This window comes from Onychomys torridus, chromosome 17 (assembly GCF_903995425.1).
Source record: "Onychomys torridus chromosome 17, mOncTor1.1, whole genome shotgun sequence".
Classification (NCBI taxonomy): Eukaryota; Metazoa; Chordata; class Mammalia; order Rodentia; family Cricetidae; genus Onychomys; species Onychomys torridus.
This window is the reverse complement of record NC_050459.1, coordinates 31648038-31668121: the sequence shown is the minus strand read 5'-3', so window position 1 is coordinate 31668121 and position 20084 is coordinate 31648038. Positions and strand designations below refer to the sequence as shown.

At 36.7% G+C, this 20084-nt stretch overlaps 1 protein-coding gene across 2 annotated transcripts in view; it reads left to right on the top strand.

Moving 5' to 3' along the window:
* Sgcz (sarcoglycan zeta) overlaps positions 1-20084 on the top strand; it is a 1055262-nt gene that overhangs the window by 1019077 nt on the left and 16101 nt on the right. Inside the window, exons 5-6 of one of the 2 annotated variants that reach the window (XM_036166946.1) lie at positions 8364-8486; positions 19346-19418. In XM_036166946.1, the coding sequence (XP_036022839.1) occupies positions 8364-8486; positions 19346-19418 (196 nt within the window). The remainder of the gene's footprint in view (positions 1-8363; positions 8487-19345; positions 19419-20084) is intronic. The other variant, XM_036166948.1, reaches the window with a different exon arrangement.

Genomic DNA, 20084 nt, shown 5'->3' with positions numbered 1-20084 from the left:
TCACACTACGAACAAATACTAAGCTCTCTAAAACTCTTTGTTCTACTAATTGCATATTTTATTGGTAAATACGTATTCCTTCCAGATAACTCATAGGTAGAAAAACAAAGAAACAATTTCATCAAGCCTAAACTAGCAAATTACTGAGGTCACCAGGCAGTCTTACAGGAACATTGGGGATGAATTATCTAGAGGATCTACTGGACTCAAAGGCAACAGTATCACCTTAAAAAAAAAAAAGTGCTTCAGCATGGTTATCAGCTCATGAAAGCTGGATCCCTGCACCCCTGGCAAATCTGCGAGCTCCACCAGAGCCTCATTCTCATTTCCACAGCCATTCATTGCTGACTACATGACTTTAGAGTCAGGTCTGCTGAATCTTTGGACTTTCAGAGCTTTCTTTTGTTACTTGAGGTATCTGAGCTTCTAAGTTCCATTAATACCCTGAGACCTTGGGCCCTAGCCCTTTCCCCCAGGAGTGAATGTTTCAGTTCAGAGGAAATATCTACACAACACACTATCCATTCTTCTGGCTTTTACAATTTTTAATAGTTATTTATTCATGTATTGAGGACTTCATATATGAGTACCGTGTTGAAATCATGTTTTGCTCTCTCTTTCCTTTTTCTAATTTTGTCAATGTTCCCTACCACCTCCTTCTTACATTTATGGCCCTTACTCTCTAATTACTGTTGTTACAGATATACACACACTTATTTAAATTTATTTAAAACAACCTGCTGAGTTCATCCCATATTGACCATACATATGTGTGTTTCGGTCTGACATCTTGAGCTTTTACATTCTTTGTGCTTTCTTTTTTCATGAGACTTGGAAGGGATATAAAATTTATTATACTCCTCTGTACATTGCTGAGAAGGTGGCCACTGAGTCATGGTAAGGATCACCTAAGTCTCAGCACTTCGTTGAATGCTTGCTCTCAGCACATCCATTACCCTATCAAAATAAAAAGCAGAAAAAAGAACAGTTTCTGCATCATATGCTGTGAGTATAAATGCTAATGTGTAGGAGACAATTTCATGGGCACATGATATACATTTAACAAAACAGTAGCATTTGTTTCTCCACTGGTGATTCTGTCCTTCCTGACTAGGGGCTTTTGCCCTGGCTTTCAGTACCCATCAAGAGCTCTTTCCTGTGGTGTGCACATTAAATCCAATCACAAAACAGTTGTTGTAATCATAATAGCTGTGTCACAACTGAATTAACAGGCACACCATGCCAGTTATGTTGATAATAGAGTATGAAGAGGCTGTGACGCGGAAGGATGGGTAGTGACAATATTTTTATTTTTTTTTTCCAAAACCCTGCTTAGTCCCTTCTGTCTTTACAAGCGGCAGCCAGAGGAGTTGCTCTGGTTCTTTTCTGTTTGAGTTCTCCAGATCCTAGTGCCAAAAGATGTTGTGTCTTTAATAGTGGAGCCTTCATGTGAGTAGCAGTGTGGCAATCACTGCTTCCTCTCTGCTTCCTTGCTTCCTCCCTCCCTCCCTTCCTTCCTCCCTCCCTTCCTCCCTTCCTCTGTCCCTCCCTCTCTCCTTCCTTCCTTTCTCCATCCCTTCCATTCTTCATCATCTTTCTTCTCTTTTTTTGTTTTTTCCTTTTCTGTTCTTTCTTTCTTTCTTTCTTTCTTTCTTTCTTTCTTTCTTTCTTTCTTTCTTTCTTTCTTTCTTTTATTGTTTGTCTTTGCCTGAGGACAGAGTTTATGTAGCCCATCCTAGACTCATCTTGAACTCACTAAGTGGTTGTGGATGACTGTGAGAAAAAAAAAAAAGTTCTCATGGTGTAATTGCAAATTCAAAGAATAGCAACAGTGAAACAGTTTTCAAAACGCAATTCTACAGACTGAGATGCCACCTTATAGAAAAGTCAGAAATGGGTAGTGGTGTAAGAATTGGCAAGTGTGTGGTCTTCAGGTTACTGATCATGGAAAAGCCTTGACTTTCTTGTCCCATTGGCTGGTACAATTTTCACACTCTTCAAACATAGCCCCGACCCCAAATTCTCTGCACAAATATTTATCTAACACATATCCTAGGCCTTTAGGCTACACCTCTTTCTCATCCTGGGCACAGTAATGTACCAAACTGCCTATAACTTTTTTTTTAAGATTTGTTATTTATTCATTGACACATTCTGACATAGATTATTGATGTTCACAAATTCTATGCTCAAAACTTGTGTTATATGACTTTTTTTTAAATCAAGCTATATTTTCAGGAAAGACATGGAAAATGAAGACACTTTAAATTAGCATATTAGCTTAAAATGTACTTAAAGCTTCACATGTGTCATTTACTATGAGCCCAGGCTCTGGAAGTGTTAAGGGCAGGCATTTCTAAAATCTCTGGTTTTCCTTCTGTGGACACAGTGATTATATCCACCTCCCCTTTCATGTCCATAATTGAATTTCAGATCATATCTATTCTCTATTTTGCTGCTGGTATTTTATTTGTTAGTTTTGAAATTGGGGAATTTTTAGACTCACTCTTTCTTTGACTCCTCAATCCCTTTTCTGTTTTCCTTTCTTCTTGCCTTTTATTTATTATTATTATTATTATTATTATTATTATTATTATTATATTTGTGTTATAATTTTACACATCAGCCATGGGTTCCCCTGTCCTCCCCCCTCCCGTCCCTACCCCCACCTTTCCCCTATCCCCTCCCCTCCATTCCCTCCCCTCCAGGGCCAAGACTCCCCTGGGGATTCATTTAAACCTGGTGGATCAAATGGTCTTAAGTGCCTATAACTTTTTAGGTCACGGAGTTCTGAGAGAAACAAGAACCAGTTGCCTGCTAGGGAAGAAAGGGGCCGATATCTGCTTATTTCTGATGCTCTAAAATTAGAAATAATGGACCACAACAATTTATTTCTTACAATGGCCTTGAATTCCTGACACTTTTGCTTCCATATCCATATGATCATTCTGCTGCCATATCCTACCCTGTGATTACAGTATGAAACTCATGCCCAGGATTGCAATAGTCTTTATCACATATGAGACCTGTGAAATAACATATGCCTAGTACTGAGATTTTCACTCAACAACTTTGTGATTCCTGGCAGTGCTTTTTTCCACCTATGTGACCCAAACTCAGAAGGTATGAGGCTTTGAATTAAATCTGCTCTTCCTCATATACACATAAACGCACATATTCACACACACACACACACACACACACACACACACATTCATACACACACACATACATAGAGAGACAGAGACAGTGGAGACAGAGAGAGACAGAGAGGCAGAGAGCTACATACACGAAATTAAGAGTGTAATTAACACAAGAAATAAGAATATGTTTATTTACAATTAATAAAGCATTTGAAAAGTGGACACTGCACATAAGTAACATATTGGAAGATAAGAATATTAAAAAGCAATTTCACCAGCAGTTAAAATACTAATTCATTAAGTTTAAATGAATTGATTTTAAAATATTAATGAACCTAAAATAGATTATCTACATCTGAGCTATAAATCATAAAAACATACAATAGATAAGTGGTTATAAACTATTTTGCAGACTAAACCTCTCTCAGGGACCAGGATGGAGAGACACACGCTTAAGGAACAGTGACAATAATGACTTCAACAATGTTGGTGGTAACAGCTATTTCTTTCAGTAGGCACTAGGCAAAATTATTTGCATACTTTTATCTGCATAAGTTTGAGATAATTTCTTAAGCCTTATCTATTTTTATTTTATATGTATGAGTATTTTGCTGCCATGTAAATTCACTATGTGCCTCTAGTGCCCAGGAAGGTCAGATCATGACATAGGATCCCCTGGCATTAGAGTTACAGATGGTTGTTAGCTGCCTTCTGGTGTTGGGAATCAAATACCCTTCGTCTGTGAGAGCAGCAAGTTCTCTTCACAACCCAACTCGACAGCCCACTTCTTAGTTGATTTTTTTAAACAAAAATGGAGATCAAGAGGTATGGATATGAATTATAGGTAAGGAAGTAATTCAAATGGTGACAAGTAATGGCATTGATCACAATATACTAAGAAGTAAACTTTTATTGGGGAATAACTAGTTACATATAAACTGTTAGTTTTGACAAAGGTTGATGGGTGTTACCTTGATGAGAAACAGAAGGACAAAGGTAACCCCCGGAATCTGAGTGTTTCCATCACTATATTAGTTTCTGGAGGTCAAGGGGCAGCTCTGGCCTTGATCCATTGGTCAGTGCTTGTAGGAATAAACATAACTCTCACGGGATCCCAGGAGAACTACAAATACCAATGCCTTCAGAGTCAAGAGAGGAGAATCCTCCAGACTAGTTTGAGGCTGCTCTTCTTCATCCTCTAATGTATCTTCAACCATGACAGACCTTCCTAGGATACATTTCACCTGTAAGTTTTCAATGACACTTGTATTATAAAACAAAATAAAGTCTAACATATACTGATAAACATGCGTACTTGAACATTTACTGTCATTATTTATATTAAGAAAAAAATAAATGTATGTTTATACATACAGTGTACAGTGTGTGTGTATGTGCATGTGTGTGTGCATGTGTGTGTGTGCGCACACTCACATGGCATAAATGTTTATTGAGGAATGGATATGGGCATTTAGTCTTAGCTGCATCTTTCCTCATAGCAGCTGACTGTTGTTCAATTCCTCCCACTATTCTTGGCATGGATATAGATACCTACCATCTTGATGATCATCATGAGGGCACACTTGAAGATCCTGAGCAGCTGCACAGTGTATTGCTCAAAGCAACACACATCGTATCATGTCCCACAGGAACTTGGTGTGTTAGCTGATGCTCTCCCTGTGCAAGCTTGATGATATTCAACTGCATCTTGTGGCCCTTTTGAGACCTGCAGCTATGACATACTTCAAAGCCATGGCTGTTGGTCTCCAATGGTGGCTGTGACTATTTTGGGTTTTAGAATCTATTCACACACCTCACAGTAATTTGGCTGCTGTTATTTTGTTTTTAGGATTTATCTTGTACACATGGTAATTTTAAAACAGAAATTTCTGAATGAAGAGTTGTGAATCCCAGTTTTATTTTGCTGTGGGAATTTCTAATCTCTTAAAGATATTCAAGAACATGAAAATGTTGAATACATATAAAATTAAAGTGCAAAGTTATGTAGGATGTAATAACAGATCATACAGTGTTTGAGAAAGACACATCAGAGACAGGCAGACGTAACCACTTAGATCACTGTGTAGTTTTCTTTGAATCAGTCCTAAGGGAACATAGAAATCCCTTGCTAATGTATTAGATAAGCATCATGGATGTTCTTATCAAAAAAAGAATTTCCAGTTCTAGTATGTTATCAATGGAATGTAGAAAATGCAAAGACAATAGTTCATTATTCTACTTAATGTAATTATACCTTTGGACAATTATACCTAATAAAACATGGTACTAGAAGCAAACAAATGATAGACCACCAAAAACAAGTTCAAATATATTAAGTTCAGTATTATGATGTATAATATATTACTTAATATATCTCCAATTATATAGTTTTACTTATTTTTCATTTGTAGAAAAGAAAAGCAATGCTTATAAATGGGATGCTATAATTATATTCTGATATAAAATATTTATTTACTATAAAGTCATTACTAATTGCTTGCAATTTTGCCATATGTAATTATGCTAATATAGTGAATAAAGGGTACTCTGAAGTATTAATTTTATATCTGTTTTTCAATTGGATGGTTTTTGCATGCATTAATTTATAACTTAGATGCATCGCTCTATTCTGCATGCATAAATATTGTGCAATTTGCTTATTTGACTTTGCTCATTTAAAGTTAATGAATTAAAATTTCAACTCCTTTACCAGAGCCACATTCTACCCTCCAAAGTTTCTAATAGTTTATTTGTAATAGCTTCTGTGACATGCCATATAATATTTTAATATTTCTATAGCATCTCCTGAATAGATACATTAATCTCTTAGAGAATTCTTGCTAATCTGTGGGTGCATAGAATGCCTTTATATGCATGTAACTATCTAATGCATGTCTGTGCCTTCAAATATAACTTGTGAAATTATTTAGCTCAGCAGTTGAGTACATTTGAAGATGGCAATGTGGCATCAATGTTAAAAGTTTTATGTGTAGAAGATCTATACTAACTCTCAGGTCATTGAGGCATAAAGCATGCCCAAGTCTCTTGAAGACAGATTTAAGCACAGAGGTATGTAAACCTGGAAGTCAAATTTCTCAACACAGTGGCTTCAATGTTTTGACTCTCAGTTGTCTTACTGTGCTACAATGACCAAATGCAAACATAGAAGTTTAGACTGTAATTAGACAACAAAACGTTCAAGTGAATACTACCTCAAATAATATCCACTAAGTCAAGATGGTACCAAAGTCTTCGGAGTTCACCTCAATATGGTCTTTAAATTTTGTATGAAAAGATATTTGATTTTAAAAAGATAAATGATTTTAATTTGTTGTGGTTTTCCATTTGTTGCAAAGAAAAGTTTTCTTAATGAGGGGTGAAAACTACATTGGTTATGAGTATAAGGACAAACGTTGATAGATTGTTGTCAGGGATTATGCTGGGTCGGTAAATTATCGGTTATAGATTCTCCTCCAATTTCCATGAATTCACTATTACTGAGCAGTTAGCTAAGTTTCCAGTGCCAGAAATGGTTTCCCTGCTGTTAAATGAATCTCATTCCAATTAGAGAACTAATGATTAATGTGAAGGTGTATGTGTGTCACTACTGTACCCTTAGGGTTATATTGTCATGCTGTAGGTTGATGTGGTTAATAGACATCATAGCTGGGTAGGACTGTTGGTTGCCTCTCTCCTTTAGAAGCTTGATACCTTCTGGTACAATGAAAGCTAGTCCTCAGAGACAGGGTGTTCAGTTCCAACTCAGGGGTATCTGGGGCCTGTTTGTGAAGTATATAGTGTCCACAGCAATAGGGACTTACCTTTCATTTCTGAGGAGAAGCAAAGTCAAAAGCAATAGGTTGCTTTGTGAAAGAGGTGTTGACAAAATTCCAAGACCTAGAGAGTTTGGAGAGTTGCTGTGAGATTGTGTCTTGTTGTAATATCAGAAAATACACTCATAGCGTCTCACCAACATGACTGCTCAAACATGATCTGAACAGGAACTACACCAATGGACATGCCAAACTGGATGAGAAAAGCCCATGAGGCCTCAATACAAAGAACTATAGGCAACTGATGAAAGCTAGGAGAGGCAGTCTACCCCAGGGAATAACAATGCCAAATGGTCTGTCCTGAAAACATACACAGGTAGGAGTAACACCATGTAAACTGAACAGGTTTTATATATATATATGTGTGTGTGTGTGTGTGTGTGTGTGTGTGTGTGTGTGTGTGTGTGTATTTGCTATATTATATATTAAGTATATATAATATATAGATAAATTAAATAAATATTAATATATAAACAATTAGTAAAAAGAGGCCATGAATTTGAAGGAGAATAGGAAAGGGCATATTGGAGGTATTCCTCTTTCTACTTTGAATTAAACTGTGGAGTAGTTAAGTTGGTTACATTTAAATAAATATGAAAAAAATAATTATTAAAACTTTATTATGGAAAACAAATCCATTGCAAGAGTGGTTATAAAATGAATTAAAATGTATTGATATTAAAGGGTAAGAAGATAGCTACACTAAAATCTATGAAATGTGGAGTAGTTAAAGATTCACAAATGGACAGGCGGTAGTAGCCCATACCTTTAATCCCAGCACTCAGGAGGCAGAACCAGATGGATCTCTGTGAGTTTGAGGCCAGCCTAATCTGCAATGCAAGCTCCAGGACAGGCACCAAAACTACACAGAGAAATTCTGCTTCACAAAAACAAAAAACAACAAACAAACAACAAAGTTTCACACAAGATTGATGCTTTAGAAGACATAAAGGAGTAGCAATGTGAGTTCTGTGGTCTACACTGTGAAGAGATGTGAGTCATTTGGGCCCCATTTATTGAGCATATATCACATGCCCAGTGAAGTGAATGACAAATCTTCACCCCAGTAAAGATCAAAGCAGACATTGCCTCCCCTGTGACTGTATCAGGTGTTTTTATCTGACTAAATGCACACACTATATTAGAACATCCTTAAACATTCAGAAATAATAGGCATGACCATTTAATATACTCTGGAAATATTCAGTACAATCAGGGGTTTTTGAAAAGGATAACATCTTAAATATGTTCATTCAGATGTAAAACATGCAGCTGAGACGAACAAGCTGAACAATATGTGTTTTTCTTTTCTGTTCATAAAAAAATCATATACGCGAACAGTGTTCTGCATCCCAGCTTCATTTTCAAACCTTCCTTCTGACTACAGGAGCTGAGGCTGTGGAGGCGCAGTGTAAAAGATTTGAAGTAAGAGCAAGCGAAGACGGCAGGGTGCTGTTCTCTGCAGATGAAGAAGAGATAACTATTGGGGCTGAAAAGCTAAAGGTTACAGGTACTGTCATGGAGATCTCTGAATGTGGTACACACCATTGCCTGGAATTGAGTCTCCCATATGATAATATATTTTCTTTTCAAATAACATCAAATAAAGTCATTAGCTGTGGTTAATGAATAGAGTCTAAATATTAATTTTAAAAAAATTCTTATTAGTGTATGAAATGGAAAGCTGGGTCATCCAGCTAAACTAAAAAAAAAAAAAAAAAAAAGGTTAGGTGGTATAAGGTAATAGGAGTAAAGGTGACAACAAATCTAGAAATGTTATATCCATTGTTCCTCTGTTTCCCGGAGACAAATCTTTTTGTGTATGGCTTCCCTGTATGTGAACCCTCCCTGTTTACACACACACACACACACACACACACACACACATATAATGCCTTCCAACACGCAGAAACAAACAGACAGAGACACATCCAAATTCACACTTAATCCATCCTCCTTTACCAGGATAGCATATATTAACTTCAGAACTGCTTTACTCTTGTCTGTGACACTCCTCAAATGAAAATATCAAAGACAAATATAGTTTGCAATTTCACACACATAGGAGAGAAAATTGAACAAAGCACAGACCACAATATGAAGACAAGGGATTGGCTGGTCCTCTCACATATGCTTTAAAGCAATGTCCCAGTCTTTTGATAAATAACGCTACAGAGAGACACTGACTCCAGGGTGAGATGTTTAAATTAGGTAACTATTCAAAGTACATGTGACAAAAGATCCCTATGAATTGTAAATTAGTGGAGTGAAAGTTTTCCCATTCAAGCAATATCCATAGAAATTAAAATTAGTATGAATCCTTTCTCACTTTCTTTCACTTTATGAATAACAACGTCTTTGAGGGACTCTTGTTTGAGAAGGAAGAGGATGATTTATACAATGGCTGAGACCAAATCACATTGCTAATAGATTTCAGCATACTTATATTTAGCCTACTTGGAATATAGGTGGGTATAAATTAGAGATCACACCCTAACCTGAACATCACTGTCTCTGTTTTCCATTACTGCAACAAAATACACGATGACAAAACAGTCTAACTAACTAACTAACTAACTAACTAACTAACTAACTAACTAACAACAATTTGAGAGAACAAAGAATCTGGATCCTTGTTGCAGAGGTTTTGCAGCCCATGTTTGCATTTGAACAGCTCTATCCTTTTAAACCAGAGGTCCTGAAGAGCCTCACAGCAAAAAGGATGTTAAATATAAGTCCTGCCCAGTGGAGATGAGAAACAAAGCCATGAAGAGAAAGAGTGTAGCGATGAAAACATATCCCTCGAAATCATTTCTATTGTGATCTGTAGCCAGCCAGGCTCCATGTACCTTCAAATTCTTCTATCAATTAATCCATGAATAATATAGAGCCCTTAAATGATCAGCTCTCAGCCAACCTTTAACATATAATCTATCAGGCTGAAATTTGAGATTCAAGCCATAATAAGTAATATTGTTACTCTATTGCCATAATAGATAACCACTTACTCAAGTTATAACTGGACTCCTAGAGCTCAGCCTGGTGCTTGACTGTGGATCTCTGTCTGCATCTGCTTCTATCAGTCAGTTACTGGATGAAGGTTCTATGATGACATTTAGGGTATTTACCAATCTGATTACTAGGGTAAGCCAGCTCAGGCATCCTCTCCACTATTGCTAGGAGTCTAAACTGAGGTCATTTTTATGAATGCCTGGGAACTTCCATAGCACTGAGTCCTCTTTATCCTCATGATGTCTCCCTCTATCAAAACATCTCTTTCATTGCTCTCCCACTCCTTCCCTGTTCCAGCTTGACCATCCCATTCCCTTATGTTCTCATGTCCCATCCCCTACCCTCTATTGCCCCTGTCACCTCCAGCTTACTCAGGAGATCTCATCTATTTTCTCTTCCCAGGGTGATCCATGCCTCCCTCTTAGGGTCCTCCTTGTCAGCTAGCTTTTCTTGAGCTTTGGTTATAGTCCGGTTATCCTTGTCTTTACATCAGGGGCATCAAGATCATGATGGGAAAACCTACAGAAACAACAGAACCAAGCTAGTGGCAACTCATGAACTTTAGATGAACAGCTGTGGAGCCTCCTCAGGACTGGACTAGGCCCTCTGCATAAGTGAGACAGCTGTGTAGCTTGCTCTGCTTAAGGAGCCCCACCGGCAGTGGGATCAGGATTCATCCCTTGTGCATGAGCTGGCTTTTGGAGCCCATTACTTATGGAGGGACACCTCGCACAGCCTTGAAGCAAGAGTAGGGGCCTGGTCTTGCCTCAACTTAATACACCAGCCTTTGCTGATTCCCCATGGGAGGGAGGCCTTACTGTTTCAGAGGAGGGAATAGGGTGCGTGGATTGAGAGGAAAAGGCTTGGGGGTGAAGAGGAGAAAGGAAGAAAGAGAGATCTGTGGTTGGTATGTAAAATGAATTAAAAAAAAAAACTCAGTAAAAAAAGGGGGAAGAAGACTGATAATTAAGATGCTCTTGCCAAACTTTGCTTGGTAGTAATTTGCTTAAAATAACTACAATGTATATTCATTCTTAATGTTCCTTAACATCCCTTGATAAAAAGGAGTTTTAGACTTTATTTCAAATATAAATCCTTTACAATTTTGTTTATTTTGTATTTCCTACTATGAACTCAAGATATCACCTAATGCAATTATCTTCTGAGACCCAGTAAGAACATAAAGGACAGAAACTTTTCTATAGAGGAGACTCAAGTTCAGTGCTTTCAGAATGCATCCATCAAATACAATCAGCACTTTCATTTGGAGTCCACGTACCACAGTAACCTAGCAAACAAAGGAAAGGTTAAACCATAAGTCTGACTTTGGAAGGTGAAAGTCTTCAAGTTAAAGGAAAACTATTAATTGGATGCAGACATTTGTTTTGCATTGGCAGAAAGCAGACATTAGGGAAGTGTATGAGAAGAAAGTATCTCTCTCCTTCTCTCTCTTTTCCACAAATAGCAGCAATTAAAAGTGGCAGTCTGTAAGAATAGAGAAATCCAACCGCATGTCCCCTATGCCCTCCTGTTTGTTGGAAAGCCAAGAGCATCTCACCTCCTTGTGTTTCTAATGGAATGATTGGAAGGATAGACAGGTTCCACTGCTTGTTTGACAACACATGAAAGGATTTTCTGAGGAGCTGTCTTTTAAATTAAACAAGGTGCTGCTGGGTTGGAATCAATATTTCCTAGTTTGTTTTTATTACCTGGCTTCTACTTCCCCATTCTTGTCTATTACACTAGCCTACTGTGATGAGGTCAGCTTCACAATCAGCCTTTCTTAAGGTAGGGCTTTTGTTCCTCAGAGCTGTCCAAAATGCTGAGACTGTGGTAGCACTCAGACACCAGGAAAAAGCAGTTTGTCTGAAAAGCCACTGGAGAACTAAGTCAGGTGAAGAAAAGTGATGTATGGTCCCTTAATTTCCCCTAGTGACACTTTTTGGGTTTATACACTTGATGTTATCACTCAACTCAGCTTTCTAGTTGTATCTTAAACTTCCTGGTGATGGGGACTTCAGAGACATGAGGCAATACTGTCTCATGCTCCTATAAATTTTTAAATGGAAATTGAGTTCCGGTTTTGAAGTACATATGCAAGTCACAGCCATTATCACAAATAAGCTCTTTTATCAGAGGTCTTTGCTAGCAGATGTTTCCATCACTTATTTTCATCCAAGGTCTCAAGGAAATGTTCCCTATTTCTTACTCTGTTAAAGCAAATATTGAAAATGCAACCACATAATGTGAAGTATGAAGGCATTCATAATGAAAGGCAATGTGCTTCCAAACACTAACCCCAGAGAGAGAACTATAGGCAACTAAGGAATGCTGGGAATGTGATAAATAGTCTACTCCAGTAAAGACCCATCTCTCCAAGTTAATTATTAGCTCTGAAATCATATACATGCAAAAAACTTTCTAAGGATGTTCAGATTGTATTTATATACTTGGAAGTATATATATAATTTTATTGATATATATTAAATTGATTCAGCTCAATAATTCAAGTAATAGAGACTACAAATTTAAGACAAAACAAAGAGGGGTTCATGGGAGGGGTTGGAGGGAGGAAAGGAAGGGGAAATTTATGTAATTGTATTTTAATTCCAAATTTTTAAACTTTATGTTTTAAAGGGAACATCTCTGTTCAGTGCAGTCGGCGGATTCCATTTGATGCTCCAAGTTCTCCTTTGTGTTAGAACTAGGAAAATTCTTAGAGATTTAATTGATTTTGCAGTAGCATAAATAAATTGTCCAATTTCTTATGCATCACATATTTAGTGGGCATTTTTGCAATATCTTTCTTTCCTTATTTGCTGTGGGTAAGAGGATGATGACTATAGCTCCTAGAAGATGTCTCTGCTTCTTACATACCCCAGTGCATCCTGCTTGTAGGTAGAGTGTCTTCAACCTCTTTCCAGTGTGGGTTTCTTCAGCTTCATTTCTGTTATGTTTCTCTCATTTCATTTTTTTCCATCAGCTGGGAAATGTCCCCTTTTAATTATTCATATGTTGGTATCATAGTTAAGTTTCTATTATTGTGATAAAACACCATGACCAAAAGCTACTTGAAAGAAAAAGTTTATTCCATCTTATACTTGGTAGTCCATCATCCGGTGAAGTTGGGGCAGAAACTCAAGACAGGAACCTGTAGGCAGGAACTGATGCTGAAGCTATGGAGAAATGCTTTTGATTGTCTTGCTCTCCATGACTTTCTCAACTTAACATTCTTATAGCACCCAGAGCCACCAACCTATGGGTAGCACCACCCACAGTGGCTTACATCCTACCACTTTGATCTTAAATCAAGATTATGCACCGCAGGCTTACACATTGTTTTGGGGGATATTCTCCCAGCTAGGGTTCCTTCTTCTGAAATCGCTCTAGCTTGTGTCAGGTGGACATGAAACTAGGTACCGCAAATCACACTTGTCACACTATGCTATTCAGTTTACATTATCAAACACCTGGACATTCCAGGAAAAAGCTCCCAGTTCACTCATGATAAATGTGAATAAATCCCACTTCTCAGGTAACGTAACATATATACTACATACTGTCCATATTCACAAAGACCCAAGGAAGGAACTCCTTGGGCTGATGGGCAGCAGTCACTGTTTTCCTGCCTAGCACACTGGGGAAAAAGTATTGATTCTTTCAAGCCTGATTTTCTTCTTTTAAGTGGTATTTTTTTTTAATGTTCAACATGTAGGGTTTGGGTAAAGAAAAGAGACAATAAAACTAAATGAAGAAAAATCCTGGGTCAAATTTGTATCTGGCAAATGCAATGTCTACTAAAATTGTAATTTTAAATGGTATGGCTATTCTTATGCATTTTAAATTCGTTAAGTACTTGTAAAAAATAAAATACATTGGCTGAAATATGAAAATGGCAATTAAAAGACACAAAAGCATAAGAGTTCATTACAAATGATTTTTAGAATAACATCTATTTTCAACTCTTCATTTATTTCAAATTACCAACTTAGGTGCTTTTTAATTTTTTTTTTGTAGAAGTCCAAATAAGTATGCTTTTGATATATTTTCATTTTCCTAACTATAATGTGGTTAATAAGAAGACAGCTCTGCACAAAATTGAGCTGATGTGGTTATTCAAACCAAAAGACAAAGTCATACCATATTTTGTCCAATGTGGTTAGCTGAAATATGACTGCCTTTTAATAAAATGTTTTAGCATGTCACCAATAAGTTAGAGTACATTGGACAATTTATTGTTAATGATTCTGTTGGGTAGAGGAAGTATATTCTCATTCCTATTTACCTGAATGATGCTAATTATCATTGACATTGATGATGGAAAATAATTAGGGTCTTTTCACTATAATGAGAAACTGACATTGTTTATAACTAGAGATGAATGGTTTATAGTGATTTGTAATTTTAGAAGTGCCAGCTCAATGGTATGTACACCCATTGCTTTGGACCATTTTGTGAGGAATACTAGATGTTAAGGATAGGGAACAGAAGGTAGATACACTGCTCAGTTCTTGGACCAGGAAGAGGAAGGCGCCACAGACCCACAATCCCTTTGGATACATCACATGACCTAAAATGTCTCCACCAACTAAAAGATGTACATCCCCCTAATAATGCCACCCTAGAAAACATGATTTCATTTTATAAGATTTTGGAGCTTGTTATATACAATATAACAAATATTAAAGTTTTAATTTGTTTGTTTATATTTTTAGATTTTATAACGTAATATTCTTTGTCAATAAATTGCTAATATGAATTTTACTGGTTGATTTTCTAATGTTAAGACAAATTTATTTTCATGTGATATTTTCTGAAGAAATAGCTCCAGTTTTCAGCACGATAACATTTTTATAAGGCTGTTACCTGTTCTGTGAATAAACATAAATCTTTAAACCTGTTTTTTCTTATGTTATTTTGTCTGGATTTGGTAGAAGAATATCCTCAAGTTATTAGAATTCCAGATGTCTTATTATATGGGAATATTGACAGAATATGTGTGCGTGTGTGTGTGTGTGTGTGTGTGTGTGTGTGTGTGTGTGTGTGTTTTAGGTAAACATAAAATAGTATGATCCATTGAGATTTTATCAGCCTCTGTGTTACTTGTCCCTCATCCCTCTTTCTCCTGTGTTTACCTTCCTTGTTCAACTCCAGTTGGAACCCCATATTACAGGTCCCCATTTCATATCCTCTCTACCCTGCTAGTCTTCTCTTACCTTTTGCCCCTACTGTTCCTTTCCTTAAGGGAGAATGCCTTTTAAATTAGAGACATGCATTTAAATAGAGTAAAAATAACATAGCAAATATATTTTTAATATGATTATTCTTTCATGTGCCCAACATAATGTATTTTCCCCCCATTTGTAGGAGCAAATCCATCCCACTTGAGAGAAAAGTGTAATGAGGTGAATTACAGTATTCATGTTTTGATGTGTTTACAAACAAAAGCCTACTGTAAGTGTTAGACATTGAAGGTGTCTGGAAATTCATGTTGACAAGAACCTAATGTTGTGAATGAGAGTCAGTCTTTCACTACTGTTGTGATTGGTTATGCAAAGAGGGTTAGAGCTCTACAGCCTCCACTTCTTCTTACTTCCTTTGTCTTGAGATTCTTGAGTCCTTAAAGAGAAGCATCTACTGGGTAGCATACTTGTATGCAAAAGTCACTTTCTTCTTTGCCTCCATTCAAAAATGAAGCAAAAAATATTCATGATCATTATCATTTTGATTGAAAAACTGAAAACTAGAAATTACTCTTGACAAACATAGGAACAATTACAAATACATTTTCGTTGATTAAAGTTCCAAGGAGAGAATTGAGGTGCCCCAACCTTTCTCTTCCACTTGGCCACATGTCTCCGGTTCACTGTCACTGTGAACCTCACTGTAGAATTCTTCTGCTTGGACTTAGACAGAAAATGGCCTCCATAAAAACACATGAACCAATGAGTAGATAATGAGTACCTAGTAACTAATGATTTGGGAAACACATTCAGGGTGTAGAGAATAAAGATTATCCTGTCAAAAGGTCGATTGAAATCAGGTGTGGAAGTGCTCACTTGTAATTCTAAGCCTTAGGAGGAAGAACATGTTGAAACCGGTCCTATGCCAGCATGTTCTACTTAGTGACTTCCACGACAGCCAGAGCTAAATATTGAGACCCTGTCTCAGAAGAAGAAGGAGGAGGAGTAGGAAAAGGAAGAGAAAGAGAAAAGGAGATACATTTAATTTTAATGTTATTTCTATTTCATTAAATATGTTTATTTAGAGATGTATAAAGGATAACATCCTACCTGATATCTTAAGCATTCTTCTGTGTATGAATCAGCATAATACATATGTTTCTATAGTTTGTCATGTGAGTTCATGACATATGCTGAAGTGAGGCAAAAGAAATTTTTACTGTGTCCCAATAAATAAAGACCAATTATTATAAATAACATATCTAGATAAATTTATAGGGCTTTATTTAATTTTCAACTCATTTGAATGTAGTTTAAATTTATTCATATACTCAAATAGATTTCGTGAATGGCTTCTAAAAGCAATGAAAATTAGATTACAATGATTTCTTATTTATTTGAAATTCAGAACTGACTCGGTTGCCTATCTAACATGATAGATATAGCAGTCTAGCACTTGAGAGGAATCCTAATTAAAAGAAAATGAATATTTGGCATTTGATTCCCCAAAGTTACAGTGAACACCTAGCATAAACAGTTTCGATCTAACACCTATAAAGATTATTTTAGTGATTACTAATTATTGGCAATTTCTGGGTCTTCAATATTGATGCATAATCCATTCTGTTTGTCAGGTCTTTGTGTGTTTGGGTGTCAGGGTAACTATTGTCATGAGACAAATTGAGAAATGTCCCTTCTGTTTCTAGTATGTGAAATACCATGAGGACCATTGGTGTTAGCCCTTCTCGGAAGGCCCAGGGGAATTTGATGCTAAAACCACTTAAACCTGGGTTTTATTTTTTTTAAATTTTTTTTGGTTAGTACACTTTTAAATACCACTTCTACTTCACTATAGGTTATAGACCTGTTTAAGTTGTTTATCTGATCTTGATTTAACTTTGGTGGGTGGTATTTATTGAGAAAATAAGCCATTTCTTTTAGATTTTCCAGTTTGGTGGAATGCGGGCTTTTTAAGTGCGTTATTATGCTTCTCTGGATTTCCTTGGTGCTTGTTCTTATGGCCCTTCCACCATCTTTAATTGTGTTCACTTGGATTTAATCCTTACTGACAAACTGAATTTTTGGTTGATTTCTACTCTTGTATTCAGCCTACAGATCGTGTACTGTTACTAGCAGTGTGAAACAGTGTTTGAAAATAAATATTGTCACTGTTCTCTAAACATATTTCTGTCACCTTGTCTAGGAAATTTTCATAATCACACAGCACTAAAGATTAGTATTTGAACTTTGCGCAAGGATAACTATCCTATCAGGATGTTACAGTCTGTATTACAATGTCAGTCCCTTAGTTACGTATGTCAATCAGAGATATGTAAGTCTGCATCTGGGGATATTCTTTCAAATGCCACCCCCTAGCCAAATCACAGAATTACTAATTTACCTTAACTGAAAACTTTATATTACCTTTCATACACATAATAAGGAATTTTCCATTTGCAGAATCAAAATATCAAGAGAATGAATCCTTTATAGAAATGAGTATTCTAAATTAATAAAATCATAAAAAGCAAACAAACAAGCAGTATATTTTCTTTTTTGTTATTTATTATATTTGTGTTTTAATTTTACACATCAGCCATGGGTTCCCCTGTCCTCCCCCTCCCATCCCCACTCCCACCTTCCCTCCATTCCCATCTCCTCCAGGGCCAAGACTCCCCTGGGGATTCATTTAAACCTTGTGGATTCAGTACAGGAAGGTCCAGTCCCCTCCTCCCAGGCTGAGCAAAGTGTCCCTGTGTAAGCCCAAAGTTCCAAACAGCCAGCTCATGCACTAAGGACAGGTCCGGGTCCCACAGCCTGGGTGCCTCCCAAACAGTTCAAGCTATTCAATTGTCTCACTTATCCAGAGGGCCTGATCCAGCTAGGGGAAGCAGTATATTTTCTACAGAGTTTTTGTTACACAGAGAAATAACTATTAAGACTCAGAGACAGGCAGATACCAATAGCTTTTAGTTCAGGAAGTAAAATCTATAATTCAGTAGTTACAATGGCAAAACCTAATAGTTTTGCCTCTGGACCTAATAGTCCTCCGCCATCGCTCCACATCCAGATGTGCCTTAATATTTATTTTAAAAGATCATTAAGTAGACCTAATCTATTTCCCTATGTCATTAGTTATTTTAAGCCTAACCAATATTTAATCCTAACAGTGCCGGTCCTGCTTGTAGAACTGACATGTTTCATATTTCCCTCCACAGTATGCACAGCTATATTTGTTCAGATTTCAGTGAAAAGTTTTGAATTGCACTGTATTATTAATATAGGTCTCATGACATTTATGAAACAAGCATGACATTCTTACATAAAAATATATGAAGAAGACTAGATCAAAAGAAACTGAAGTGCATTCTGAAAAAAAAAAGATTGACAACATTTGCTTGAATTTTATTGCAAAGCCATTTTGTCATTATAAATTTAAAAGAAAAAGACTTCCCTTCATTTTTAGAAAGAAAAATACTCTCTTTTTCTCACTCAAATTGTAGAAAAGCTCTAGTAGCCTGGAAAATCAGTCACTAAATGTGTTCAGGTCAGGTGTCACTCTACTGTCTGAACAAGGCACTGGAGTCCCTGACCTCTTCAGACAACAATGACCCCAGATGAACTCAACTATAATGAAATGAATTAAAGTGGCTAAAGTGGCTCTCCGTTTTCGATAGAGCCTTAACTCCACAGAAGTCAACGTATCATGGATTCTGTGGTCTCTGCAAAGCTCTCTGGTAGACAGTGGCTAAGTGCTATTTGAAATCTGTCTGTAAATGTCTAGCACCGTGCTGCCCTGGGGCAGTTTCTTCATGCTCTTGAGATATGGGAAATCTGACCTAAGTATTTCAGCCTATCCTATTTCTCAAATCCACTTTGCTCTGAAATACAGCAATGAAAGAGATGGGTCTTTGTTCTTTGATTTTAACAGAAGGTGACTTGTCTTTATCTACAGTAGTAATAATTTAATCTTAAAAGCAGTTAACACGCAGTATTCATGTCCACCTTTCTTGGCCTGTCTCCCTCTGTCTTGTACTTCTTTTCCAATGCTAAATTTTCAATTGACTTGCACGTGTTTTCAGTTCATGGAAGAATATTGATGCACAGACTCAGATGAGAGCCACTGTGTATATAGAATTGTTTATCCTGACTGCTGTGTTCATGTTATCTTCAGGAACTGAAGGAGCAGTATTTGGGCACTCTGTAGAAACACCTCATATCAGAGCAGAGCCATCCCAAGACCTCAGGTAAGTCCTTCTACTTGGACCACGTCATAGTTTCCCTCATTATTTACCACCTTAGACACATGGACAAGTAAAGGGGTGCTTGTGTTATGAATCTACAAAAAAATAAGTCAACATTCCATAACTTCATAGTAGTCAGATATTTGAAGGCAAGATAGTGAGTTATTCTAACTTCTCTAATTTCCCAGACATACATGACATGAACACAAAAATAATAATAACAAATTTAGCAAATGAAAAAAAGACAGCTATTGAGGAAGTATAGAGGAATACTCATTACATTAGGCATTCTGGGAAATCAGACATAGATGAGATACAGGATATAGATAAACAGGCATAAAGGAAATAAAGGAAGGAAGATCAGGAGAGAAAAATCAAAGGACCAAGGTGTGTGAAGTAGGTAGAGCACAGAGAAAAAGAGACATTGAAAGTAATATCTAATAGTGCTTTGTCTTGCCATGGTACCTCAGTATAATACTAATAGCACTGCACTCTGTCTAAGCCTTGTTGCCATGCAAAAGCTATCCCTATCTGCAACATTGTGAGGAATCTCTCCAAGATGGTCAGGGCAACTTGTATTAAAACATGAAAGAATATCTATTTCTACTGAACATCCTTTTTGTTTGTTTGTATGTTTGCTTGTTTTTGTTTTTGTTTTTGTTTTTTTAA